The following is a 27,781-nucleotide window of genomic DNA, read 5'->3' as shown; positions in this document are numbered from 1 at the left end:
CGTGTGTGTGTGTGCGTGTGTGTGTGTGTGTGTGTGTGTGTGTGTGTACGTACGCACGCATCTCAAGCATACTGTGTTTGTATCTTTTAAGATTAAATGGTTTGTGAACATGTAACAATTGCTGCATTGTCTCAGGATGCCCATATCTTCCAAGCTGTATGCTCTGACATTTGAAAATTGTATGTCCATGTTGTCCGGACCTGTGTTTGGGTGGGCAACTGTAGGTTGACTGGTTTATACAGAGATCCCCTTGTGTGATTTCTGGGGTTTGGCATTATTTGATAGTGCTGTTAATGTGCAAATTAGCTGTTTTAAGATAGTCTCTGAACACTGGCCATGCTTAAGCTGCACTAAGTTAAAGGTTTCATTTCTAGTGGTAGTTTTATAGATAAAATCTGCTTTCAGGGTGTTTGTGCAAGATTACTTGCAAATGTAATGCTACAACAAAATAACTTAAGCAAAGCTACCTTGAGAAGACAATTTCAAGTGTTTGGGACCTTTACAGTGATTTAAGGGCAAAATCAACAAATAAAGCAGTAGGAGCAGTTAACTGAAATGCAAAATGTTAAATTTCTTATGCCAAGGATGGAATAGGATTAATTCAGCCCCCCCCCCCCAAGTGTGGCAAGGGTAGCAAGCAGATGAGCTCTAGGAAAATGTGCTGGAGACTGTTTGTATTAAGGGAGGTTCAGTCAACTGCAGTACTTTGTTTGCTGGGTAGGAAATTAATAGTATGTATATATGGAAAAAAGTGGATGGGAAAGTACTTAAATAGATTGCATAACAGCCTGTAGCAATGAAAGAGGAGAGATTGGGACTTTGGAAGTCAGATTACCATCAGGGCAGAAGCCAGAGACACAGCCTTTGAGGGTTGGGAAAATTTCAAGCTGGAGCTCAAGTCCTGTTGTTAGAATTTCAAAAACTTTATGTTTAATGTCTCAGTGGAGGCTGGGGCAAACTCAAACAACAGAGGAAAACACAAGTAACAAAGAAAACAGGCACTGGAATGCAACTTTAAGCAGGTGCCTACATCTATAAAAAGTACTGAAGCAGAATTTGCAATACTGCCACTGCTGCAGCCCCACCACAGTCTAAGGCACCAGACTATTGCAGAAATTTTAGAAAAAAATTCCCATATATATATATATATATATATATATATATATATATATATATATATATATAATTACACACACACAACCACCAATAAAACAAACAGTAAAATAGTTAATTAGCTAAAGCAGATATTTCCAATTCAGCTTATAATAAAGTCCTCCTGGTAAAAGAGTATTATATTTTAAAATAAGAACAGCTTCTTTATGCAACAATAGATTTTTTAACAATACAGCATCTCTGCTTTTAACTAACACTTTTTCTAAAACTGTATCCTGTAACAGTGTATAATCACTGTTATGTTTTTCCATAAAGTGAACTGCAGTAGAAGTTTCTACTTTTTTTTTTAATATCTCTAATGTTCTTCGTGTTTCATTGTTGCAGTCATTACATTTGGGTAATCTGCTGGCAGGTTGCACTCAGTCGGCCTGATTAACAAAGTCTTGGGTCCTGCATCGGTTGCTGTCCCTTCTTCCATGACATCAGGTCGTCGGGTATAAAACATGCAGCTGACGCCATTGCATCAGTCTTTCTTGCTGAGCGGTGCCCGAAGCCGAAGCAGTTCACAAGTGCCAGTCGGCAGACTCCTGAAATTTTCGTTTTAGAATTTCAGAACCAAAGTCTTTAACTAAAAGCTAAGTACCCCGTTTGGTAAACTTTTTCTTGTTCCTTACCGATGTCAGTAAAAGTTAATAATTGCATTACTTGTGGGAAGCAAATACCTCATAAGGATTTTCATTTGTACTGTATTCCTTGCCTAGGCCCTGACCACAACATGCCTTGCTGTCAGTTTTGTGCTAAATTTAATCAATGCACGATTTAAACGTTGGTATATTTTTGCTTCTAAATATTTTGGCTCAAGATTTAATTATCCAGAAATGTTGTCTGTTAGTAATCCAACTACCGGAATACCTAAAAAAACGCAAATAAAAAGACCGAGACAGACAGTCGAGGTCCAAATCCGACGACACTTCTCCTAAGCCAGTCGCCAGTACTCAATGAGGTGCTTTCGCAGCCCCTGATACCAGCTACTTCTGATTCGCAGGCCTCTACTGAGACCCATTTGGAGTCCGGTGTGCCACGAGATGCTTCAATTATGGAACCCGCGGATGTCTGTACCTTAGATGGGTCCGGAGCCGCTGTGCAGGCACCAGCTTCGTTCAGGCCTACAGATTTTTATATTAGACCGACGCCATCTTCGAAATTAAGGCCAAAATCTAAATCTATGTCTAAAAAACTGACGCCTGGGCCACATGTGCAGGCCCCTATGCCTAAAAACAAATGCTCAAAATGGCTGAAGATTTAATTACTCTGATCAGGGGTAGCCAACCCCCTCCTAAGAGGCCTAGGCAAGACGTTGATTATGAATCTTCTGAGCAGGATTCTATTTCTTCTGACTCCTAATGAACAGGATTTGTCTATATCTACTTATGAGGACTCTGATGCAGAGGATTCTATTCCTTCTGCTTCTCCCCCTGTGGGTTTTTCTTTTGGGGAAACTGTACATGCCTTAAGGGAAAATTTCCACTGGGAAAGTCAGGATTTCTCTGAATCTAAAAAGAGACTTAGGGATTTTCTTCTTCCTCAGCATAGGCCTTGGCTATACTTCCTGTTCTAGACATTGCTGATGATGTTTTTTCAGGATCTAGTATAACTCTTGATTCTCTGCCTCCGGCTCCTTGTAAGCCAGACAGATACCACAGGGTTCCTGACTCCCACAAATTCTTTTTCAAAAATCCTATTGCTGATCCTGAAACCATTTCTCAGGGTCCCAATGGCATTAAGGCCTCTGCTGCTAACAGCAAGGAACTAGAAAAAGCGACTACCTTCTGGATTTAAGTATATTTGCTTTTTTTTCACTGGAAATAGCTTCTGTTGCTTACTTTAAACTAGCCTGAACTGTTTTTTTTTTTCTGATTACTGCATTTATTTTTAAATCTGCACTTAAAGTTACATTTAGTCGAATTTAATCGAAAGTTTGCTTGTTTGTTTAATTTAACTGTGGAGGCTGCCCACTAAAGTGTGCTAGCCTGTGTAACTAATGTATCACTGTCTCTGCATTTTCTGTGTATTTCTACAAAAAAACAAAAAAATAATCCTTGTTTTCTCGCCTTTCTCGACTAGTTTAGACCAGTATACAGGCATTGCTGTATTCTGGGCTGTGGTGTAGTTCCTGTGTTGTCCATTACCTTACTTGGATAGAAGGAAGTTTCTTTGCTCACCAGTGGGAGTGGGGAGCCTTGAGCAGCCTACCTGTCCTTGGGGGAAGTGACCTCAGCACAAGAAGCTGTAGTAATTGGTTGTTTGGGACCATTCCTAGCTGTTTTGTAGGTCACTGCTTAAAATCCGCCTTTGCACGGTCGTTAAACAAGGTTAAACTTTTTCTGGCTCCGCCAAGTCTGTGCTTCAGTTTTTCCCTTAGAACTGTTCTACTTGCAATCTAAACAGCCTATACTCTATCTGAAAAGCTGAGCACTTGCTCCTAAAGCATTTTTATACAGGTAATGCACTCTTAAACAAAAAGTACTTCATTCACCTAAATTCTGTTGAGTACACATCTCCCTATAGGTCCTTTCTGACTCGTTACACAGCAATCTTTTTCACTATTTCTAGCATGTCGAAGGGTCAGTTGCTGGCGTCCTCTCCTGTTCAGCTGGTGAATCTAGGAATCTTGAGGCAATGTTACAGTTGCCTCATGTACACAGACAACCCTCTCCTCCTCCCAACAAATACAAATATATGCGAGAGATGCAACTATATAGCCAAACTGGAGGCTGAGCTCTCTCCATTCAGTACTGGCAAGACCAGTCAGAAGGAGAAGGTAACCACGCACACCACAAACCCAGTCTCACATAGAACTATCACAACAGCAAACCAAACACATAAACACACAAAAACATACTCGGAGGCGCTGATTAAAAATCTACCAAAACAACAGAGGCCTCCAAAGCAGACACCCAAGCAACCACCACCTCAAGACATAGCACATGCAACACATAGTTCACAAAGTCAGTGTGCTAAACAGTCACAGCCCTTAAGGCCAAACAACATGCCAGACACACTTGTAATAGGTGACTCCATAGTCAGACACACTGACGTCCCGCTCACCAGACTGAACAAGGAAAAGGTCACAGTAAGCTGCCTGTCGGGAGCTAGAATCCCACATAACACAAGCACTCAGGTCACTCCACAGCAAGTACAAATATGACTCAGTCATTGTACATGCCGGTGTGAACGACCTGAGACGCACCTCCCTGGACTACATGAAAAGAGACATAGAGGAGCTCTCTGATTATGTAGCCCAGGCCGGTATGACCCTGACCCTGAGCAGCATCTTACCCTCACCAAGAATGATGCCACAGTACAAAGACAAAATGATCAGTTTTAAGAATTGGCTTAATTACTGGTGTCATTCTAAGGGGATCCAATGTCTGTCTGCTTGGGATGACATGCTTGACAAGCCACGCTGCTTCGCAAGGGATGGCTTGCACCTGTCACCCTGGGCTTCCGGATATTGGCCAAGGCTCTTGCCACCCCATAGTGCCTTTTTAGGCAAGGCTCAAATGACAAACCTACCTCCCTAGAAAACACAAGTGGAAAAAAAACTAAGGGTAATGCTGCTCAATGCCAGAAGTCTAAACCTCAAGATGCACGCCCTCGAACCCCTCCTCAGTATGGAGAGCATCGATGTCTGTGCAGTGACTGAAACCTGGTTCAAGGCTCCTGAGAGCACCCCAGCACTATCAGGTTTTACTTCATATCATGCTTTCCGGCCCCAAAACTTGGACCGAACCACAAAAGGAGGGGGAGTATCCATTTTCATCAAAGATACCCACACCTCCAGGTTAGTGGCAACGCACGAAGCATCAGAGACTATCCAGGTGCAACTAACCATAGACAAAACTGCCTTACAGTTTGTAGCATGCTACAGACCACCCTCTCAAACTCAGGAACCCCACACAGCCTGACACTGGAGAGTATGAATGTCTCTCCAAATACCATCATTTTGGGAGACTTCAACTACCCAAACATAGACTGGGAACATTACTCGAGCCCCAACACCCTAGCCCAAAGGTTCCTAGAATTCATAAACTCAAATGCAATGGAACAACTAGTCACCATTCCCACAAGAGGAGACAATATACTAGACCTGATCATCACAAACATGGGGACAAAATGCTCCACACCGGAAGTATATCCCTCTTTGGTAAGATCAGACCATAAATTAATCTCACTGGAAATCCACATCCCGCCCCCACCCCCTGCACAAAAGACCACAGTGAAGAACTTCTCAAAAGCAAACTTCACACTTCTTAAGACTGAAGTGGTATACTTCAAGGCCCCTGGGCCAGTGGAAACCACAACCCACACTGCTGAATCCTTTGCAAATGCCTTCTATGGGCACCTTCAAGAATGCATGGATCATGCAATCCCAAATAAAACCAAGACCCATTCCCCTAAAGGCAGGCGCCCGGTCTGGTGGACCCCAGCCATAAACAAACTTTACAACAGGAGGAGGAAGCTACTACATGACAGAGCAAAATCCCTAAAAGGGAAGGCGTCTCTGATCAGTACTAGCAAAAAACTACGATCACTCATAAAATCATCCAAGGCCAACTTTGAGAGAAAATCGCAAAAGACACAAAAGACAATCACAAGGCCTTCTTTAGCTATGTTAGAAACCTGGGTGGAAACTCCCAGATATGCTCAGAGTTGGTCCAAAATGACACAAAATACCCTGAACCCACTGATATTGCCAACATTCTGGCAGACAGGTTCAGTGCAAATTTCTCCTCCCCCTTCCCCCCAAAAGGAGAAATAACTATCCCAGCAGAGTGTAGCCTCCCTAACATCTCAGAGGCCCAGGTGAGAGCCGCCCTCTCTAAAGCTAAAAACACAGCATCAATGGGACCGGATGGTGTCCCGGGCTGTGTGCTACATGAACTCCAAGAGGAACTAAACCCACACATAAGGTTGCTGTTTAATCTTAGCCTTACTACAGGATACGTACCCAAAGAGTGGCGTACAGCAACAGTGGTCCCACTTCACAAAGGCGGTGCTTCTACGGACCCTGGAAATTACCGCCCCATAAGCTTGACGAGCCTGGTCTGCAAAGCTATGGAGAGGATCATTATGGAACTCATAAACAAAGACATTGTGGACCTACAGACATTGGATCCTACCCAATTTGGCTTTGTCAAGGGCAGATCCTGCCTTTTGAACTTGGTCGACTTTTTTGAAACAGTCACTAAGGCCATTGATGAGGGTAAGGTAGTTCACACAGCCTACCTTGACCTTGCAAAAGCCTTTGACACAATACCCCACTCGGCATCATAGACAAACTCACCAGCTTAAATGTAAACCCATATGTCACAAGATGGGTTGCAAACTGGCTCAAGGACAGAACCCACAGGGTCAGAGTTGCTGGAGCTATGTCAGACTAAGCCAGTCACAAGCGGTGTCCCACAGGGCTCAGTCCTGGGACCCTCTTGTTCGGCATTTATTTTTCCTAGGTACAGGCAAACATAGGAGGATTGTGGCTGACAAAGTTCGCAGATGACTGCAAACTGGGCCATAATTGATACTCCAGCGGACACAAACATCCTTCAGAGAGGCCTCATAGAAACGGATAATTGGTGCCAGAGCCATGGCCTTAAGCTGAACGCCAAAAAATGTATAGTCATACCCTTTGGGAAAAACAAGGTACCGACAAATTACCACATAGGCGGTAATCCATTAAGTACGGAAGAGGTAATCAGGGACCCAGGTTGACAGTAACCTCTCATTTGACACTCACATTGCCAAAGTGGTTAGGAAGACCTTCTATATTGCGCACCTTATCATAAAGGGTTTCACATCTAGATCAAGAGAGGTCATTGTGCCCCTGTACTCTTCTCTTATCAGGCCAATGATTGAGTACAATGCCCCATTTGGGATGTATCTCACCTGACACCTGCAGCAGTTGGAAAGACCCCAAAAGTTCCTCACCAAGAGGATAAAGGGTCTTAAACATATGTCATATGCTGCCCGACTGAAAAAACTCCAGCTCTATTCAGTCGCATACCGCCTACTCAGAGGTGATCTGTGCCTGACGACAAGGCCATGTCCAATCCTGAATTAATGGACATGCTCCACCTCAGAAAATCCAAATCCATCAGAGCCACGAGAACAAGTGACTTAAACCTCAACACAGAAATAAATAGGACGTGCTGGAGGGACAGATTCATAACCCAGAGGCTCCCTACACTCTGGAACAGAATCCCAGTCCATGTTAGGCAGAGCCCCTCACTGACTCTATTCAAGAGAAATCTCGACGAGTGGATGGGAGATCGTAGGTTTACCCCGGGGGTCATCTCTGTGTCACTACTAGACAGAGGCATGGTAAACTAAACCCTAAAAGGGCGTAGTATTCATCCTAAGGGGTGGTGTAAGCCACATACACCCTGGCTAGGCTTATAAATGCCTTAGGGCAGATAGCGTAGTATGAACCTATGAACCTAAATCCTACCCCTTCTGATAGAGATTCCAGGGCGCTGGATAGATGGGGTAAGAAGGTTTACATCTCTGCAACCTTGGCAATCAGGGCTTTAAACTGTCAATTTCATATGCTTAAATATCAACAGCATATCATGGGACTAAAACAGAAAATGATGTTAATCTCTGACTGTGTGGAAAATAATGATTTTTGCAGGATTTATTGCATTCAGCTGAACAAGTTGGAAAACATACTTTGCAATGTGGTTTTGATTCCTTGGAGGGCTCTTGCAGGACTGCTGTAACTGGATCTGTGCTAAGAAGGCATGCTTGACTCAAAGTGCAAGCTCTGCCTGACTATGTTGAAGCAAATTTGTTGGATGCTCCTTTACAACAGGACCGTCTCTTTGGTAATAAGGCTGAAGAAGTGTTAAAAAAAGGTGGAAGATGAAGCAAAATCTATGCAAACTGTGAAAGATTTCTTAAAAGTGTAACCTCCAAGATTTAGTAGGCACTGGCCTACTAAGAACTGGTCCTTTCCAGTCCCCTCGAGAGAGCCGCTCAAGTCAAATCAAGACATTCCAAAGGCTCCAGGTTTCAGTCACAAGGAACTTTTAGAACAAAACAATGGGGTGCCTCCACCTCCAAATCTGGGAGCAACAAGGCACCTCCCTATGGTAAATAGCCTCAATGACTTTCCTCTACAGTTACCAAGCACTTACCTTTTAGCCGCCCCTTTGAGGGGGAAACTGGCACTTCATGCACAAAACTGGCAAATTATTACTCGGGACAAATGGGTTTTAAGTGTAGTATCCCATGGGATACAGATTTCATTTCCACACGTTGTCATTCCCAAACGGATGGCCAGATCTGCCCCAAAATCAGTGGGCAGAGGCCCAGAAACAAGTTATTTCCTTCTTGAACATGGGGGCTATTCAACCAGTACCAGAAGAGGAAAAGGGACAAGGTTTCTATTCCAGACTTTTCCTGGTACCCAGAAAAGACAAGTCATGGTGTCCAATTCTGGACTTATCCACTCTAAACACATTTCTGGACTTTCCAAAATTCAAGATGCTGACTCTTCAACAGTTACTACCTATGCTAGGCAAAGATGCCTGGTTGGTAACTCTAGACTTAAAGGAGGCTTACCTGCATATCCCGATCGAGGAATCTTGCAGAAGATACCTCCGCTTCATAGCAGGCTACTTGCATTACCAGTTCTCTGCACTGCCCTTTGGCTTATCTACTGCGCCCAGGGTCTTCACAAAGTGCCTGGCACCAGTAATTGCATTTTGCAGGCAAAGAAATATTCAAATATGTCCATACCTTGACGGTTGTCTAACTCAGGCAGAAAACAAGGACATTCGTCTAAAGCATCTGGCATTTGTAAAAAGAGTTCTAACTTGTAACTAGGGTACACCATAAACGAAAAGAAATCACAACTGGTACCCTCTCAAAAAATTAACATTCCTGGGTGCAAGTTTGAATAAAACTGCCCAGATGACTTCCCTTATGCCAGAAAAGCAAATTCAGTTAGTGACTTACTTCAAACAGGTGGCCACAAAAACCCTGCTATCTGCAAGACAATTTCTGCAAGCCTTGGGGTTCATGGCCTCCTGCATTCTTCTAATTCCATATGCAAGACTGCATATGAGAAACTTCAGCGGTACTTAAAAGGTTTATGGAGCCAACATTGTCATAGCCTGGAAATAATGATTCCTATTGTACCTTGCCGGCAACTAGAGTTCCTGTGGTGGGCAGAGGCCTGCCACCAAAACAAGGGACTGCCATTCACTCCAACCCTGCCGCCCAAACCCTGACTACAGACACATCAAACTATGCTTGGGGGGGCTCATCTGGCAGGGGAGTGCTTTCAGGGCAAATGGAGCCCAAATCAAATGCATTTACATATCAATCAGAAAGAAATGCTAGCTGTACAGAATGCACTGTTTAGCCTTCAAGGACTACCTTCATCCAGGACAACTAATGATAAAGACAGACAACACCACAGTTATGTGGTACATAAACAAGCAGGGGGTAAACATTCCTACCCCCTTTGCAGACTAGCCATGGCATTGTGGAACACGGCCTTGACCTGACAAGCTCAATTCCTGCCAGGAAAGCTAAATACTCTGGCAGACGAACTAAGCAGAAATCTTATGGACCCACACGAATGGAAACTGGAACCACAAGTTTTCAACATGTTGATACGCAAATAGGGGAGCCCAGACATAGTTCTGGGGTGAGGCAAAAAGATTTATCAGTTGGACAAATTCTGCACAAGAATTCATCACAAAAAAGCTTGGAAGGTGGATGCTCTATCATTCAGCTGGAAATACCTTTCAGTCTATGCTTTTCCCCCTCTGCCTCTACTCTCCAAAGTTTTACTAAAAGTCAAACTGGACAACCCAAAAATGATTCTGATTGCTCCAGACTGGCCTCGCCAACACTTGTACCCACTCCTGTGCAATGCGTCACACCTTCCTCCATGGCATCTGCCTCAGACACCTTACCTACTGTCTCAGCAGAACTACTAAATTCTGCACACTCGGCTCCAAACTATGAATCTTGCAGCGTGGCTAATCAACTAATGTCACCCTTGGCATCCCTCAGCAAACCTGTGATGGATGTCATTTTGGAGGCTAGAAGGCCTTGTACTAGAAAATCTTATGCTGACAAATGGAGAAGATTCTGTGCATGGAACCAGTCACAAGGAATAAGCACAGCAGTGCCCAATAGTCCTCAGATTCTGCAATACCTAAGAGATGCTTCACAAGAGCCTATCCTTTTTCTTCCATAAAAATCCATGCCTCTGCCATTTCAGCTCATTACAATGCAGAACCCTCCCCTCTTCTCTCATCCTTTGCTAAAGCAGTATCTCAGAGGGGCAAAAAATTGAAGACCTCCCAGGAGAGCACCTACTCCTGCATTGGGACCTCAATTTTGTTTTGGAAAAACTCCTTCTCCCTCCTTTTGAGCCAGCTGCTACTGCAGACCTAAAATTTCTCTCCTGGAAAACGGCTTTCCTTTTAGCAGTCACTTCAGCTAGAAGGATTTCAGAATTACAGGCTCTTATGGCAGTGGAGCCTTTCATTATTTTTCATGCGGACAGGGTGTCTCTCAGGACCAATCCATCTTTCATGCCTAAGGTGGTATCCAGTGTGGCTCTTAATCAGACCATTCATCTGCCAACTTTCTTCCCCAATCCACAGAACAAGGGTGAGTGGATTCTGCATTCATTGGATGTACACAGACAACTTAGATTCTACTTAAACAGGACAAAATCTCTAAGAAAATCTGAGCAACTGTTGGTGGCATTTGCTGCAGGGGCAGAGGGAAAGGCTATTTCAAAGCAGACTATTTCCAAATGGATAAGCCATTGTATTCGTTTCTGCTATATGCACCATGGTAAACCTATCCCCAAGGGGATCAGATCTCATTCCACCAGGGCTGCATCTACTTCTGCAGCCTTTCTCAGAGGGGTTCCTACCAGAGACCTTCTAGAAGCTGCTACCTGGAGCTCAGTTCATACGTTCACGAAACATTACCATTTACCTCTCTTCTCTAAATCCAAAGCTGGCTTTGCCACTGCTGTCCTGCAGGGCCTTATAGCTGCTCCTAGTGCATATAATTCCATCCTCCCAACCATAACTTTGGGATTCTACCCAAATGTAATGACTGCAACAGTGAAACACGAAGAATAGTGCAGTTGTCTACACTTACCATAATTGTAGATGTTCGAGTGTATTCACTGTTGCAGTCCTGGTTACCCACCCTCCAGCCCCCGTTTTAAATTATATACATTTTATTTATATATATATATATATATATATATATATATATATATATATATATATATATATGTGTGTGTGTGTGTGTGTGTGTGTATATGTGTGTGTGTGTATGTATGTATGTATGTATGTATATATATATATATATATATATATATATAATTTTTTTTTTGCTCCCCATTTGGGGGGCACCTGACATCTGGGGCAAGAAAAACTGATGTAATGGCGTCGGCTGCATGTTTTATACCCCTGAAGATCTGACGTCATGGAAGAAGGGACAGCAACCGACGCAGGACCCAAGACTTTGTTAATCAGGCCGACTGAGGGCAACCTGCCAGCAGATTACCCAAATGTAATGACTGCAACAGTGAATACACTTATGGTAAGTGTACACAACTGTACTTTCCTGCAACCTGATTTTAAACTTTTTCTTTTACTCTGTCCAATATAAAACAGGTTGGAGGGACACCTAAGACAAATAATACCATCAGTATCACAAAAAAATCCATTAACAGATTCAAATTTCTTGCCATTGATTTTACTGAAACTAGAAACTGTACATTTCCACACATTGCAATTATTACAGGGCACAGTACCAACACCCCTTTAAAGGTACCTCAGCATGTTCTTCTGGTAAAACAAAATAAACTTTCACCACTCTATTTTTTTTTAATTTTATCCCCTTCTATAAGGTAGAGGGCCTATTACAAATTATTCTATTTAGCTTACCACACTTTTTTAAAAAGGTCCAATAATAAACTATATTCCCAATCTTTTCATTCAGAAGACTGTAAGTTGTAACGAAAAACATTTTATTACACCATCTATCTCGTGTCCACTATTTTTACTCTTGTACTCATAATTTTGCATACAGTTTATTCCTTCCATTTTCCTCACTGCTTCCCCCAAAATATCCCCTCCACAAAAACATTGATAGTGTTTGGCAGACTTCCTTATCCAGATCTACTTCATTATTACATATTCTAACTAGCCTTAGTAGTTCCCTGTATGGTAGGGAATTTGTGTGTGGGGGGTGGCAATTGGTACCATACAAATACCGACTCCCATCTATAAATTTGCAGTGTGTGGAAGTATGTATGAATCCCTCATCAGAACCAGTTAAATGAAGATGTACAATATGGTAAGGAAATTAATTTTTCTACCATCAAACTGCAATTTATACCTATTATTATTTATATCTTGAACAAAGTTCTGAACTTTATCTATACCATTTTCACAAACAAATATTAAATCTATAGATGTGTAATAAAACAAAACATGTTCCTGAGTAAACTTTTTCTGATTAAGAATATAATCTGTTTCAAACTTAGCCATAAATAAATTGGCGTACATGGGGGGCAAAGATGCCCCCATGGCTGTACCCTGTAACTGGTGATAGACGACATTGTTAAAACTAAAATAATTATTTAGTAAACAAAACTGTAATAATTCTGTTCTAAAATGAACTAATGGGCTATCTTCCAGAAAATAATGCAAAGCTGCTATGCCATCCCTTTGTCTGATGTTTGTATATAAGCTACATACAGCTAATGAAATCCAATACATTGCAGAAATTTACCTGTAATGCTGTTTATGAAAAATGCTGTAATAAATTACTAAATGAGGCTCAAATCTGGCAGTACATCAGTCAGTCTTGCCACGACTGAATAAAACTACAAGACTGAGGCCCCAGACTGGGTTCAGAATACAAAAAGCTACCTTTTACATGGAATTCTGTTTATGGAAATAGAAATGCAGTGTAATGTAGAAAACATGCTAAAATCTTGCAGTAATACAGTCTTCACACAGCTGCCACTGAAGCTACAAGACTAATGTCGCATAACAACCTTAAAAAAATAAGTAAGAAACATGCAAACAAAATATGGAGAAAAAGCAGTATCACCACACAGGTCACCAAGTGCAACTTGAAATAAAATTTAAATAAAAGCTTTTTTTCCTTTCTCTTTTCACAAAAAGCTTGTATCTCTCACTTTGGGGCTTTCCACACCTCTGAGTGTTGCACAAAAGACCTTGCTTAATTCTGGAATTGATGAAACTGCAAGGAGGGTTGGCCACAGTTACACCCACCACTGAAGAGTCTGTCTTCTTCTACCTCCTGTGTAGTACCACCGTCTGATGCACTCAAAGACCTGATAGCTCAGTGGGCTTGAAAGGATCCTGACACTGTGGAACCAATCCCCAAGAAGCCAGAAAATGTTTGGTGTGCTTCTAAAGATGGGGCATACTAGAGCAAGAGTCCCCCAGTAGATGCCATGGTTGTGGCAGCAGCTGCTAAGCAACAGTTCTTTGAGGAGAATACATCTGTGCATCCACCTAATAAGGAATCTAGAGCACTGGGCACATTTTGGAAATGGATGTATGCTTCGGCAACTTTCTCACTTAAGGAGTCCTGAACTACCTGTCCCATGAGGTACGTTTCCAGAGGGACCTGATGAAAGAACTTAGGAAGTCCCTCTTGAGTGACCTACCATTGGACATTTCAGAAGATGGTGGAGTCCTAGTTGACTTTCTTACAATCCATGTCTAACGTATCCCATGTGTCTGCTTTCCATTGTTATTGATGGTATGGCTAGAGTAGCAGGTACCAGCATGGCCCTTCTCTAGCATCCCTGTGATTGTGTCACATTGTGGAAGGCTTTAACTTGGCCTTCCTTAAAATTCTCCCTTTGATTGCTCCACGCAGTTTGGGCCAAAAATGAAGGGAACTCTTTACCAGGAGTGAGCACAATGGTAAGACCCTGTCTGCCATTGGGATCTGCTTCTCCATCCCTCCGAGAACCTTTTCCAGAAATTCAGAGAGGAGTTTAGACTATGTGGTTCAGAAAATCTCAAGGTTTCAACCAGGCCGTTCCTGCAGACAGATCCTCCCAAGGCAGACAGGGGAACAGTTTCAATGAATGTTATCCTAGAGGCAGAGGCTCTGCAGAATTTTCAAAAAATTATTTTTGTGCTCCTGAAGGATTGCCTGACTGCCACACTCTGAAGGCAGTTGGATGGCACCTATCGCATCAGATCCTTCGGTGCTACAGATAATAAAGTAATTCCCTTTATTTCTCCTCCTTGAAAGAAGAGAAGTATTTCCACAGTACACCCCATCAGATGGAATTCGCAACAGCAGACTTCTTAAAACTATTGGCAAAAAAGCTCATCTAGCAGGTCCCTCATATTAGTTAGAATCTGGAGTAAGCATATTCCAGTTTCTTTTTAGTTCTGAAAAAGACAGGACCTAAGGCCAATTTTGGACCTCAGTCATCTCAGTCAGTTTGTAAAACAAAAGTAGTGGATTGTCACGGTTCAGTCCATTCTACATCTGTTGAGGAGAATGAATGGATGTGCTCAATGGGGTGGTAGGCATCCTAGAGCTATGTCAAGATTTCAAGGCAGTCAAGGAGATTTCTCCATTTCCAATTAGAAGCCAATCTTTTCCAATTCAGGGCACTGCCATTTTGTCTCACCACAGCCCCCCAGGTGTTCACCAAGTGTATTTCAGTTGTTGCAACACATTTCATGCTGTTGATTCCAGGTGTTCCCCATATTTAGACTATTGGTTCCTCACTGCACCAACCAAAGATCTTCTACTCCACCAGTGGGACTTCTTGCTCCACTTTCTTCACCATTTGGGGACCAGCCACTCACACCAAAAGCAAATTGATCCCCACAGAAGAGAAACTCATATTGTCTCTTCAAGGTCTAGGATTGTTTTTGTATGGCAGACAGCTTTATGCGTTCAACACCCCTCACCAATTGCAAGACTTATTCTTTGGTTACTAGAGCTGATGACTTCCATGGTAACATTAGTGTCCCTAGTCAGATGCCACATGAGAATTCTTCATTGGACACTTGGCCCCAGTTCATCAGTCCTTTCTATGCAAGGATTTGCATAACAGTGTACAAGTCTCGCATTAAATGTTGGTTGACCTCCATAGCTCTTCTAGAACGTTGTCTCTTTTCTCCAGACCCTGCCACAGCCATAGTAACTACAGATGCTTCCCTCCTTGGTTGGGGGGGGGGGGGGTGGAGCATTTTGAAGGCAAGATTGTTCAGCGTCTATGGTTGAACATAAAGGCCACTGTCCACATTAACGTCCAGGAGATTAGAGCAGTTCTCCTAGCATTGCAGACCTTTCTAGGGCAGTCTCACCAGGGATGTGATCTCAGTCCGTCTGGACAACATGTCGGTTATCTGGTACATCAGCAAGCGGGGAAGAACTTGCTCCTGTCCTTGAGAGTGTGATAGTGGACAGAGTTTTCCCATTGCATTCTCTTAGCAATGCATATTTCTAGGACTTCCAGTGTGTTGGCGGACAAGTTGAGCAGAATCATCTTACTGCCTCGAGTGGTCACTGTAGCAAACAGTGGTAATCAGTTTTTTCAGCCAGTGGGGCCAACCATGCTGTGATTTTTTTTTTGCATTGTACCTAAACCACAAATGCAGCAGTTACTGTAGAGGGATTAGGGCAATCGCTGATGGGATGGTGTAGTCCACTGTTGGCCTCCAAGCCTTCTATATGCTTTTTTCCCCACCTTTCGTGTGGTAACAAGGGCTTGGAGGCCAACAGTGGACTACAGCATCCCATCAGTGTTGGCCACTGTTGGCCTCCATGCCTTCTATGTGCTTTTTTCCCTCCTTTCATCATGTGATAACAAAGTTTAAAAAAAACAAGATAGTGTAAGGCTCCTTTTTGGCCTTTGCAAGTGTGGTTCTCCTTTCTCCGACCTCACCTACTGCTTCCTTCCTAGACACTGGACAGCCATCAAGTTCTGACTCGCCCATCTAAGCAGCCTCACCCAAACCCAGGCACACCAAAGCTAACTGCAGGGATCCTCGGATTTTAATAGGGGCCAGACATGCCAGGCTTTCAACTCAAGTGATATTTTGTTAACCTCTCAAAGTCGAGTACTAGGGAAGTTTATTCCAGCACATGGAAAAGATTCTCTGTTTGGGCAACAGGTAAAGTGTTATCCATTTTCTGCTTTTTTCTGTTCTAAATTCCTTGTCAAATCTTTTTCTAAAAGGGCTCCCATTTCTCAACAGTCACATTGCAACTAGCTGTTATTTCCATTTTCCATGTTGGACACAACAAACTGTCATAGCCTCTCTAAAAGATTTCAAAGGCTTTTCTAAAAGGAAAATGTATTGTCTATTGTCAAATTAACAAAAGCTTTTATTCTCTCTAGGACTTAACTACCAGATCTTAGGTGTTTCATACAAACATTCTTTGCCAGTCAAGATTGCCATCAAGGCTAATTTACAGAAGATGGTGGAGGCTTTCGTAAAATTCCAGAAACAGATGTGCGTATGCTCTCCACCCCAACTTGGAGTACTAGAATGGAAAGAGGACCTTCCTACTTGTCAGATTTTTCAGTTTTAGCTTCTTGCTTCTCTTTGGGAAACTCCATACCAGCAACGTGTTTTGATCCACAGGCATCAGCATGTGCCATTTATAGGAACAGTGGCAATATCAGGCATGCAGTTAGGAAAGTTGAGCTGTTTGCTGACCTTGACTCACTTGTCAGTGGTTCAGGTGTTGATGCAGCCAGCATTAAGGGATCCTTTGGCCCTTCTATAACAGTGTCAGCCCATATTCTGTTGAAGCTGTTGATGTTGACAATGAATATGACCTTCCAGCCTTTGAGGGTGATGCCCTTAGTGTCATCCTTTGGGTCGACTTGGCAGTTCAGCCGTGGTAATCTGTGTCAAGCTGTTGATTGTGTTTCTTTCATTTCTGTCGGTCTTGATGCTGGTCCCAAAAAGTTTCAGTCCTGGGCTCTGGTATTAATCCATATCTGCCTAGGACATTGCGTCAGTGTTGGCCTTTATCTAATATTCCTGTTTTTTTACATTAAATGCCTGTACAAAGTTCAGCTGTAACCCAAGGCATACCTTTGTCAAGCACTTTGCCCACCCACCATGTATGTGATCAGGACAGAGAGGTAGTTGGACCCAGGCAGGATAAGTGTTAAAGATCCAGTGCAGCACATTCTTCATATTCAGACCAATGCCTTCTGAGGCCCTTTAGGAAGTGCAAGAGGCAGCACAAGGGCACACCTCAAGAGTCATCCACCCCAAACATTGATGAGGGTGAAAGTACTCCTTCCAGCCACCCCATCCCACCACCAATGTCCTCATGTTCATGGAGATTCTAGAGGTGATTAGACAAAGTGCACTATGGTCCTCAGAGTATTATGTAAGAGCTGTTCTGTACCGCTACCTTCTTCCTGGATGCTCCTCGCAGTGGACAGTTTGATGCAATGTGCAAATGGTAACAAAGACAGTGTGGGAAACTCTAATATTGTGGCAGCCATCCCAGGGATATCAGACAAGGTTCTTTGGTCTTTCAAAGACTGGACTTATTGGACTGAGACTTGCAAGCCAGAGTGCATTGTTGTGACAGCAGCCCTTTTGTGGCTGCTACTCTTCATAGTCCTCTTGTCCAATCCTAGTTAGAAATGTTGTTAGTGGGCATATCTGCTAAGTTCTACACTAACTCTGAAAACTGAAGTATATGTCACGTAAACTACATTTTCAGTGGGAGCTGGCTGACAAAAAATGTAGCAGTCACTTGGCTTGTGTGCTTCCTGACAGGAGCACAGAATTATTTTTAGTGTCAGATGATAGGTTTGCAGTAGGCAGTAAGGGTAATCTGTGTGTTTGTCTCGTAATTCTGCGGATGGTACACCTAGAGCAGCAGGCACCAGCTATCTCTTTCAAATTATGCCTGGCTGTGTCTTAAAGATTTCCCTGAGGATACTGAGAACCTTTCTCAATGCTCTCTTTTTTTAGCTCAGTTAGCAGTGCAGAAATTGAGAAATTGTAAAGGAAGAAGTGGGTTGACTCTGCAGTTGGTCATTCTGTAAGCAGTGCTCTACCCTAGTAACCAAAATGTAAATAAAGCTTGTGACTGTGTCCTGGTGGTTGCTTAGGAGCGATTCCCTTATCTCAAATGTAAAAGTTGTGTGCAGGATCATCTTTGTCAATACATCCATTTTTCTTTCCCCCTGCCCACAGAGTAGTTAAGGGCTAGAAGAATTTTGCTTGATAAAGTGGTTACTTCTTATCTGCATTAGCAGGACCAGACAATGGTCTGGAAAAGGAAACTTGTTGACAGAGCATTATGAGGAAACAAAGAGGGTGTTGGTGTCTTTGAAAGGGTTCAAATGCTGAGCAGACTAAGACGTGTTGGTTTTACTTTTGATTGGCACGAGAAGGTCCATCTTTGTCAACAATCTATTATGGTAGGTGTGTAATTTTTTTCTTCAGGAAGTGGTATTGCCTTTTGTTCCTTGTATGTCAGAAAGTTTTAAGTTATTGCACAGTAAACTATATGTTCATTTTATGTGTTGCAGAACTGCAGATACAGTGCTTGGGTGCAGTGGCTTTCATGGAGACTGCCTCACGTTAACAAAAATCATTGAAGCCCGATTAAAGGTGATGTATCCCTTGCAAAATCAAATTACTAATAGTATGGTTTCTTGGATAATGATTTCTTTCTAAAGAAATTGTTTAGTAATACATTTTGAAGTTGATTTCTTATAGAAAAAGTTTTTTTTCAAGGTTTGTTTTAAGAATTGTTGCTATAGGAATTACACAGATGTATATTGGCTGCGGGTAAACAGTCCCTCACATTGATCTTTTCAGCATTCGGCCATTGGTGTGGTTGAAATAAAAAAAAATATCGATCTGTGATTGTAAGGGTTATTCAGAACACATTTTTGCTCCACCCCCGTGCCTGCTGACCATTAAGGCATTATCGCTGTCTATTCTTTTCTTGGGCAGGAGCAGTTTGCGACACAGTTGCTGCACCGGCAGCCATGAGGGGAGTTGTTCTGGTATGACCCTAACCCTACTCTCTAATGGCTAAAGTGAGTATCCCCATTACCATAGGGGTATCTTGTGCTGTCTGTGTAAAGTATGCATGCTCCCACATACATGCTTCATGAGAACTAATGTCAGTGCTTTGGGATTACCAAGCCCATATCCCATGGTTTTTTGGCCATAGGGATTATCTTCCCACTTCATCGGAAGCAGACTGCCAACCAGAACTACATTCCCCTTCCCCTAGGATAGGACAAGCCAGCATAAGACACAGAGACGCACACTCCAGTAAGCCAGTTCTTTCAGAGCTTGAGCAACTAATTGATCTGTAATAGTTTGGGTCATAGACTGGGTTTTATCCCTTTATACCACAGTACTGAGCTCAAACATGTTTTGTTGTTTTTGTTTTGTTTTTGCATCATTCATTAGTGCCCATTTTGTTTAGAAGTGAGAAAACTGATTGTTGCTCGAAATCTAATAAAACTTTAGCCAGAGGAATAAAAGTTAATTGCTTTATGTACTGATGATGCCCTGTTTGTTTCTCCTCCTTTTAATCAGAAATGTTACTAGTTGTATTCTCACACTGCTTGTTCATCTGGTGAGTTATGTGCCAGGATATATCTTACCCCAGTGTGACCATTTTTTTAATAAAAAAATCTTCATAAATTTTTTTACTGAAACTGTGTCCTAAATTTTATTTCCCTCAGTGACATCATCTTAGGGATAGGTCCACAGACTTTAATGGATGCATCTGTTAATGTGCTGCACGTTTCCATTAAAAGCTTTGGTACATTTCACATTTCCATGAGTTGATGTGATTGAGGTTAAAGATCACCATTAATCCTCAGTGGCACTAATACAGGGAACATTAATTTTGCGGGATACATTTTTAACTGAAGAAGAGACTGAATATGTTTGCCGATGGGATAAAAATCCTATTTGGCACTTTATGTACCGGTCATGGAGTTGTAAAATATACAAAACAAGTGTGCCAGGAAGCCATTAACCCCTTGCCAATACCCACCTTAGGCTTTACCTCTGTTTTAAGGAGAGATAGGCTAGTCGTACCAAGGGTGGATTTATGAATGCCCAAATGATTTTCTAGTTCTCTTTTGAAAGAAGATAGTAAATTGCACTGCTAAGTTTGGAAAGGAAGTTTGTTCCGGAGAAGGGATAAGCACTGCATGACAAATCCTGAGTAGATTTCGGTCTCTCTTCTGGTATCTCTAAGACATAATGGGTGTTATTCTAATTGGTTCCATCCTTGCACAATAAGCAGAGCACTTATCACCTTTTGCACCATCATACGTGGAGGTATGTAAGCAGTGCAGATCAGTTCAAACTGCATATGTAGAAAAAGTACATTTTGTAAAAGGAAAGAAAAGTCATGGGAAATATTTTGGTAATAAAATGAGAAGCAATGTAGCCAGCTGAGGTGTGTCAGAGGCAACTTTCTGTGGCCATAGGGTTCTAGGTCTTTTGTACCAAGTGATACTTCTCCCTCAGCACTACTGGTGTCAGAATTTTCTTCATTCTACAGGCTGATGTGTGCTGTGATATCTTTTTTCTACCAAGCACTTTCAGTATTTCAATGGGGGAGGGGATTGAGAGTGATTTAGTAGTTCTGTGATAGTTTTTGCCAGTACTAAAATGTTTTTTGTCTTCCATGTTTAAAAAGGGAGTCTCTAATCATGGATATCTATCCTCAGACAAGTGGCATGGACAATTTAATGGAATGCTCAATCTAGCTTTGCAGATTTAAAATCTCAGAAAATTCAAGAGAACCGAATCATGCGACCCATTTACTCTTTGCCATAACCCACCCTTAGACATTCTCCTCTCTGTCGAGGAATGCAAGGCCAGTCACGCATAAGGGAGCACTGTGTAATGAGTCAGTCTCTCTCCATGTTTTGTTTATCTGCTGATGAAGATTTAGGGTCCTAATTCTAGTATTTAGTGGAGATATTTTATTTGTAGAAGACAGGGGATCCGGGATATTTGCAGAAGACAGGGGTTCTGGGACCAGTGGGTACCTAATGGTATGGAAGGCAAGTCCTTTATCTCCCCTCAGAAGTTTATAAGCTACTGTAGAAACTAAAGACTGTGCTTCCAGTCATGTTGGTAGTTTAGGGGTTTTAGTCTAGTGATAATCTTGGCTAAGTACCTTTGAAGTCTTGACTCAAAATACTAAAACAAAAACAAACTGAAGAAAAACTGCCAACGGAGTGGTAAACTGCACAATTCAGATTTAATAACAGTAAAAAATCCAGGTAAAGCGCTTTTCGCCCAGCTTAATAGCCAGACTTTAACAGACCTGGTCTATTAAGATGGACGAAAAGTGCTTTACCTGGATTTGTTTTTACTGTTCTTAAATTTGAAGTGTGCAGTTTACCGCTCCATTGGCAGTTTTTCTTTACCTCTGAAGTCTTCCCCATTGCTTGACATGTTCAGTGAGATGTAGCCTGAAGGGAGTGTTAGATTTTTAGCGAAAGAGAGAGGACTTTACAAAATAAGGGGTCAGACTAAGACCAAAATTGGGTAAACTGGTTTCTAAGGTCACTTTGTCTAGATGGCTTTCTGTTTGCATATTTTTTGTTTATTCTGTTTAAGGCATGCCACTGTCCAATAAGCCAAAATCCCATTAATTAGGGCAGTTGCCAGATTTACAGCCTTTTGGGTTGTGTTTCCCTGGATAATGTATGTGCAGCTGCCACCCATTAAAAGCTCTATATTCAGTCTAGATCCAGGACACCTCTTGGCTTCCGCATTTTGAGGAACGTTCTCTCCTAATATTGCTTAGTTGTCTGGCTGGGTCTGTGTCCCACAGGTTAACATGGATGGAAAAGGCAACATTGAACATGAAAGTTACATACTTACCATTATGCTATTTCCTTGCTGTCATCTTGTGTCTTTCATAACCATGCCTCCCTCCATCCTTCTTCCAAATTGTCACTGGTAGAATTTGTGGCTGTTGGATGATCTTGTAGACTGTACCAATGTCTAACTTCGGGGTCTTGCAGTCTAATTTCCAGATATTATTGTGGGTAGGGGAGGGGTTTCCAGGTACAAGGCAAGTAAAGTAGGGCAAATTCATTGTGCGTATGCAGTGCATTCTGGAAGAGGAGGTGGAGCTTCAGAGCTGAAGATTTTGATCAGCTGGTTACAGATCTGGTTGAATCCAGTAACCCACATGTTGAGATGGATTGAAGACAGAATCTAGTGTTATGGTAAGTACATAACTTTGCAGTCATCTGCACACTTTGCTAGCTGGAAGTCTTGGTTCATGGTCTGGAGCTCAGTAAAGTAAATACTAAACCGAACAGGTATCATGACTGAGCCCTTTGGGACATGACTGGTCACCCTCTTATGCTCCTTTTGGGCACATGGCACCCATATTGTGTGTGTTCTGTCTTTTAGCTAATTTGCTATCCATCTTAGTACTTAAGCACTAAGCTTACTATGCCGGTATGGTGGATGGTGTCAGGTACCTTTGCCAAGTCAAGGTACACCATATGGACAGAGTGACTGCCAACAGTCTGTGTCACCCTCTCAACAAAGAGAGCAAAATTCATTAGCAAGGATCCACCCTCAACAAAGTCAAACTGCTTCAAGTCTAGTCTGCTAAAATTTTTGATAACATAATTTATTAAGTCTGTTGTAGTGTATTACATGGCTTTGTAGGTAGTCAAATGGACGGATGGGCCTATAATTCCCAGGGTGAATTGTACTGCTACACTTGTCTAGTGGCATCACTACAAATGTCAAACAAGCTTCAAGGACATAACCTGTGGCTAAATTTAGGTTAAACAGTTGAAGAAGTGGGTCTGCCGAGTCTTTTATTAGACAGTGTGTTACTGTTTCCCATGGAAAAAGTACTTTTGGTCTTGGAGATCACCCTCAGTACATTCTTCTTAATGATTTAGGGTTATATAGACTCTTGATGAGTGTGTCTGGAGTAAAAGTCGCACTGAATTTATTTCCTGCTGGGTCAGAGTAGGTGGTGCCCTATCTATTTCTTTTTGCTTGTACTGTGGCATTCCCAGTCTCTAGCCTGCAGTCCTGATGTCTTCTTGGCCTCTTCTCATTCTGTTACCTTTCCCTCTCAAATTATTTGTTCCTAATGTCTTGGTTCTTTTGCCAGCTTCCCTCAGTAAATTTCAGCCCCCTCTTGCCTATTCTCTGTACCCCTCATTGCAGTCATCCTTATTAGCAAAAGCTCCTTTCTCCATACAAGTGTTGGCTTAGTTCTTAGTATTGTTTCTGCTACTTTTATGAATATAATAGTCCGTGTGACTACTGTTCTCCTTAAGGATCTGCATCCAAAATCCCAGTCTGTCTTTACTTCTTGAATTTCCCCCTGCTTCACAATAATCTTTCCACTTTGAATTGTAGCTTTCTGCTTTATCTTGTGTATAAGAACCTTAAGTGTATAGCTCTAAAGTATCCCTTCAAATCAGGTGTTCCTAAACCACCTTATTCTGTTGGAAGGATCAACTTATCCCACTTGATTTTTGCCCTATTACCCTCTTCTCCTCCCATATAAAATCCTTCAACTCTCTATTACTTATTATCCACAACTTCTCCTCTAGTTGTTAAAAAAGTATATATACCTGACCTGTTTATAAAACTAGAGACTAAAGCATGTTTTACTCATTGGCATCTTGCTGTCCATCTCCATAGGCAAAAGCTTCCAGTTTCTCAATTTTTGTATCCTCTTTTGTGTAATTTCCCCCACATATCCTTAGCTGCCGTAACAGAATCATTTTTAACCCATACTCTTAGATGCTTCATTTTATCATGCCCCCATAAATATAGGTATTGCTGAACCACTTGATGTGTGGGTATGTAGTTTACAGCTATTGCCTTTGTTTTATCTTCATTCATTTTGTGTCCTGAAAAAAACCTGAAACTTTATCAGAATGTTTTAGAACAGTGATAAGTCCTGCAGTGGTTAGTATTGCCACCTCACAGCAAGAGGTCCTCCGGTTCGATCCTCGGCTAGGGTGCCTTCTGTGCGGAGTCTGCATGTCCTCCCCTGTGGTCGTGTGGGTTTCCTCCGGTTTCCTCCCACATCCCAAAGACATACTATACTGTAGGTGGTTTGGACACTCTAAATTGGCCCTAGGTGTGAGTTTGTGTGTGTGTGCCTTCTGTGGAAGGTTGGGCGCCGGGCTGGCAGCTAGACACCGTAAAACTCCACTGCCAGTCATGAGCGGACAGGTGATCTGCTGTGGCGATCCCTAACCGGGAAAAGCCGAAAGAAGAAAATAATATCTGCAAATAAAGCCAACTTTTATTGATTACTGTGTGTATTATATCCCTAACTTTCCCTTATTTTCTGTCCAGTGGTTCTAAATATAACACAAATAAAAAGGTTCTAAATATAACACAAATAAAAAATGGAAAAGCGGACACCCTTGTCTGGTTACTCTGTTCAGATACCAGTTATCAGAGAGGAACCGTCCCACTTTGATTTTTTGCCTCTAATCCCTCACATATTTTCCTAATAACCCTTAATGTGATAGTGTTCAATCTCGCCGTTTGTTCTTACACATGGGTTCGGAGCCGATCCTCGGCTCCGCGCCGGCCTCTTGCAAGCTCTGCATCGAGAAGAAGCTCGAGACAATCTAATACCCACAATCCCCCTCTGCCTTTACCTCAGATCTAGTTTGCCGCTGCTGCGTTCGCATCGTTGGGAGCTAGCTCGAGCGTCTAAAGCTAAGATATAACTTTGTTATATTTTATTGGATTTCTTATTACTATTTGATATTTCTCTGATATTCTGTGTGATTGTGTTGTTACTGGATAATTTCTCGGTACCGTTAAACTGTTTTATCGGTTAGAATTGTTCGGGGCCTACCTTTATACCGGATTTGACAATTTTTACTCTGATTTGACAAATTTTTTCTTGGATTTGACTGCATTACTGGACTTGTCTTGTACTTTTATAATGTCTGATAAGGTAAAGTCAGGTTTCAAGCGTTGTCAGTGTGGCCAGAAAATGTCAGTGACTGACAACCATAGTTCCTGCGTCTACTGCCTTGGCCCTCTCCACTTGCAAGAGGACTGTTCCATCTGTCACTCTTTTAGTGGAAGGGTCATGACAGGTAGGCGCAGGAAACTAATGGACAGAGGTTTATTGAAACCCTCTTTTCAGGAGGCTCTTGATGCTTCTGACCAGGCATCAAAGTCCTCTAAGGAATCGAAGACGTCGGAGCCTAAGTCATCGGCTCCGAGCTCTTCAGCAAAAGTTAGATCACCGGTTCCACAGACTTCGGGGCCGAGTGTTCAACTGGTATCGGTTCCTGAGCCTCGAGTCTTGGAACCGGTGATGGAGCTCCCTCCTTCAACATTATTGAGGTCGGCTCCGTCTTCGGTTCCTTCGACCCGTTCTTCCTCCAAACTCTCTGATATCGATGTGGATCACGTGGTGCAGAAGTTATTGGAGCATTCGGCCCTGTCCAAACTTATTTCGGTTTCCACCCAGTTGGTGTCGAAACTTGAAGGCCTCCCGGTGTCTCCATCCATTCCTCCTCCGAGACCTGTTCAGTCTTTGGAGCCGGAAGAGGCTGATCTACTGATTGTGGAGCCCTCTGGTCCAGAACCGTCTTTTTCTCGGTCTGTTCCTCTCACCTCGACTCCGTCGGACCCGATACCGGAGTCTCGGAGCCGACGGTCTGTCCTTGGTTCCGGGGCCGAGAGTCGAACCGACGTTTCGGTTCCGACTCTCCCCCTCGGGGCCTTGGCGTGGATCGATTCGGCTCCATCCTCGGGGTCGATGCCTTCGGTGGTGTCGGGGATTCTTCCCATTTCCTCGGAACCGGGAGATTCTTCGATGCGGGACCCGGGGGCGTTCGACCTAATGAGGAAGGTGTTGTCTACCCAGACAACCACATCAGTGGAAGCAACCTCTCCTCCCCATAAAGGGCCGTTATCCTCCTCTGCACCCACGGCCACATCCAAGCGTCGGGCACCAGTGTCTCAGCCACCCCTGGAGGGTGCCCCCTCTTCCTCGGAGGCTTCTTCGGATGCTCCCCACGAAGAAGTCCCTAGGAAAAGATTGTGTAAGAGGAGACACTTGGATTCTCCACAAGAATCCTTGACATCTGATACTGACTTAGATGAGTCAGAAGGGTCCCCTAAGTCACCTTCGGAAGATGTCTCTTTTTCGGACATATTGGAGATCCTGAAACAGAGAGGTGACTGGCAGTCCCTTCCCCCTTCTGAGGATGAGTCAGTTTTGCTGAAGGCATTTGGTGCTCGCCCTTCCTCCTCCTGGGTCACTCCGCCCTTTGATGAATTAATGGAACTAATTGCTCGAAGGGCGTGGGAGGCTCCTGACACAGTGGAACCAGTCCCAAGGAAACCAAATAAATATATCACGGCACCTCAGGACAAGTCCTACCTGACACAAATAGTTCCAGTGGACGCTATGGTGGTGGCAGCGGCCACGAAAAAGGAGATGTCAGAGTCTTCCTCATCTGTCCATCCCCCTAATAAAGATTCTAGGACGATGGATAGGTATGGGAAGCGCATTTTTAGTTCAGCGGCTTTTTCCATGCGATCCCTGAACTATTTGACCCATTTTACACGTCTACAGAGGGATCTAGTCAAAGAGTTGGGAGATACCCTCCAGGGTACTACAGATGCTGCTGTCTCGGAGAAAGTGACAGCACAACTTAATACCCTCACATCCATTGTGAACTCGTCCATGAGACTGATTTCCTACGCAGCCGAAGGTTCGAGTAGGGCAGCAGCTTCAGCGATTGCTCTTCGTAGACAATCCTGGATGCGCTTATGTTCCTTTGCGGAAGCCTTCAAGTCTTCCTTTACTAACGCCCCATTTGACGGTGCCACTCTCTTTGGCCCCAAAGTAAAGGAGACCCTTACCCGGTGTGAACAGGAGGGAAAGACTCTGTCTGCTGTCGGAGTCCGTTTTTCCACCCCAACCAGACCGTACCCCAAAGGGCAACGTGGTGGGAAAATGTGGTTTCGAAAACCCCAAGGAGCTTTCTCAGGCACACAGGGAGATGCCCCCTCTAGAGGCAGAGGAGGGGCAGAGGTGGAAGACGCCGCCCAGGCGGCAGAGGGGTCCGCAACATCAAGGTGACAGGGATACACTCCCTGATAAACCTTTCCAGCGCTCCTGAGAGGAGGCCCGACTGTCCTGCTCTGGAGGCAGTCGGGGGTCGCTTAGCTTTATACCCTCAGGCCTGGCAAAATGTAACTACAGACAAGTGGGTAAAAAACGTGGTTACCAGAGGTTACAACATACCCTTTCTATCCCATCCCATTCCAAAGAAAAGACTCCCAGATGTACCGCCCCATCTAGAGCCAGCAGCTATAGAAATTTCAAAGCTGCTAGAAAAAGAATCATCCAACCAGTCCCAGCGGACCAGCAAGGATTCGAACTTACTCAAGGTTCTTTTAGTTCCAAAGAAAACAGGGGACTGGAGGCCCATCCTGGACCTGAGCTACCTCAATACCTTCGTCAGGAAAGAAAAGTTCGAATGGTCACGCTTCAATCGATCCTTCCATTCTTACAGAAGGACGACTGGATGTGCTCA

At 43.2% G+C, this 27,781-nt stretch overlaps 1 protein-coding gene across 1 annotated transcript in view; it reads left to right on the top strand.

The window, feature by feature from the left end:
- The window catches only part of PSMB1 (proteasome 20S subunit beta 1), a 212,799-nt gene that overhangs the window by 74,579 nt on the left and 110,439 nt on the right, over positions 1 to 27,781 (top strand). The window contains exon 3 of the mRNA XM_044068016.1: positions 18,746 to 18,827. Within this exon, the coding sequence (XP_043923951.1) occupies positions 18,746 to 18,827 (82 nt within the window). The remainder of the gene's footprint in view (positions 1 to 18,745; positions 18,828 to 27,781) is intronic.

The sequence above is a fragment of the Protopterus annectens genome, chromosome 1.part0 (assembly GCF_019279795.1).
Source record: "Protopterus annectens isolate FY-2018-M chromosome 1.part0, PAN1.0, whole genome shotgun sequence".
Taxonomy (NCBI): Eukaryota; Metazoa; Chordata; order Ceratodontiformes; family Protopteridae; genus Protopterus; species Protopterus annectens.
The sequence above is the reverse complement of the archived record's forward strand: the minus strand, read 5'-3'. Positions and strand labels throughout refer to the sequence as shown.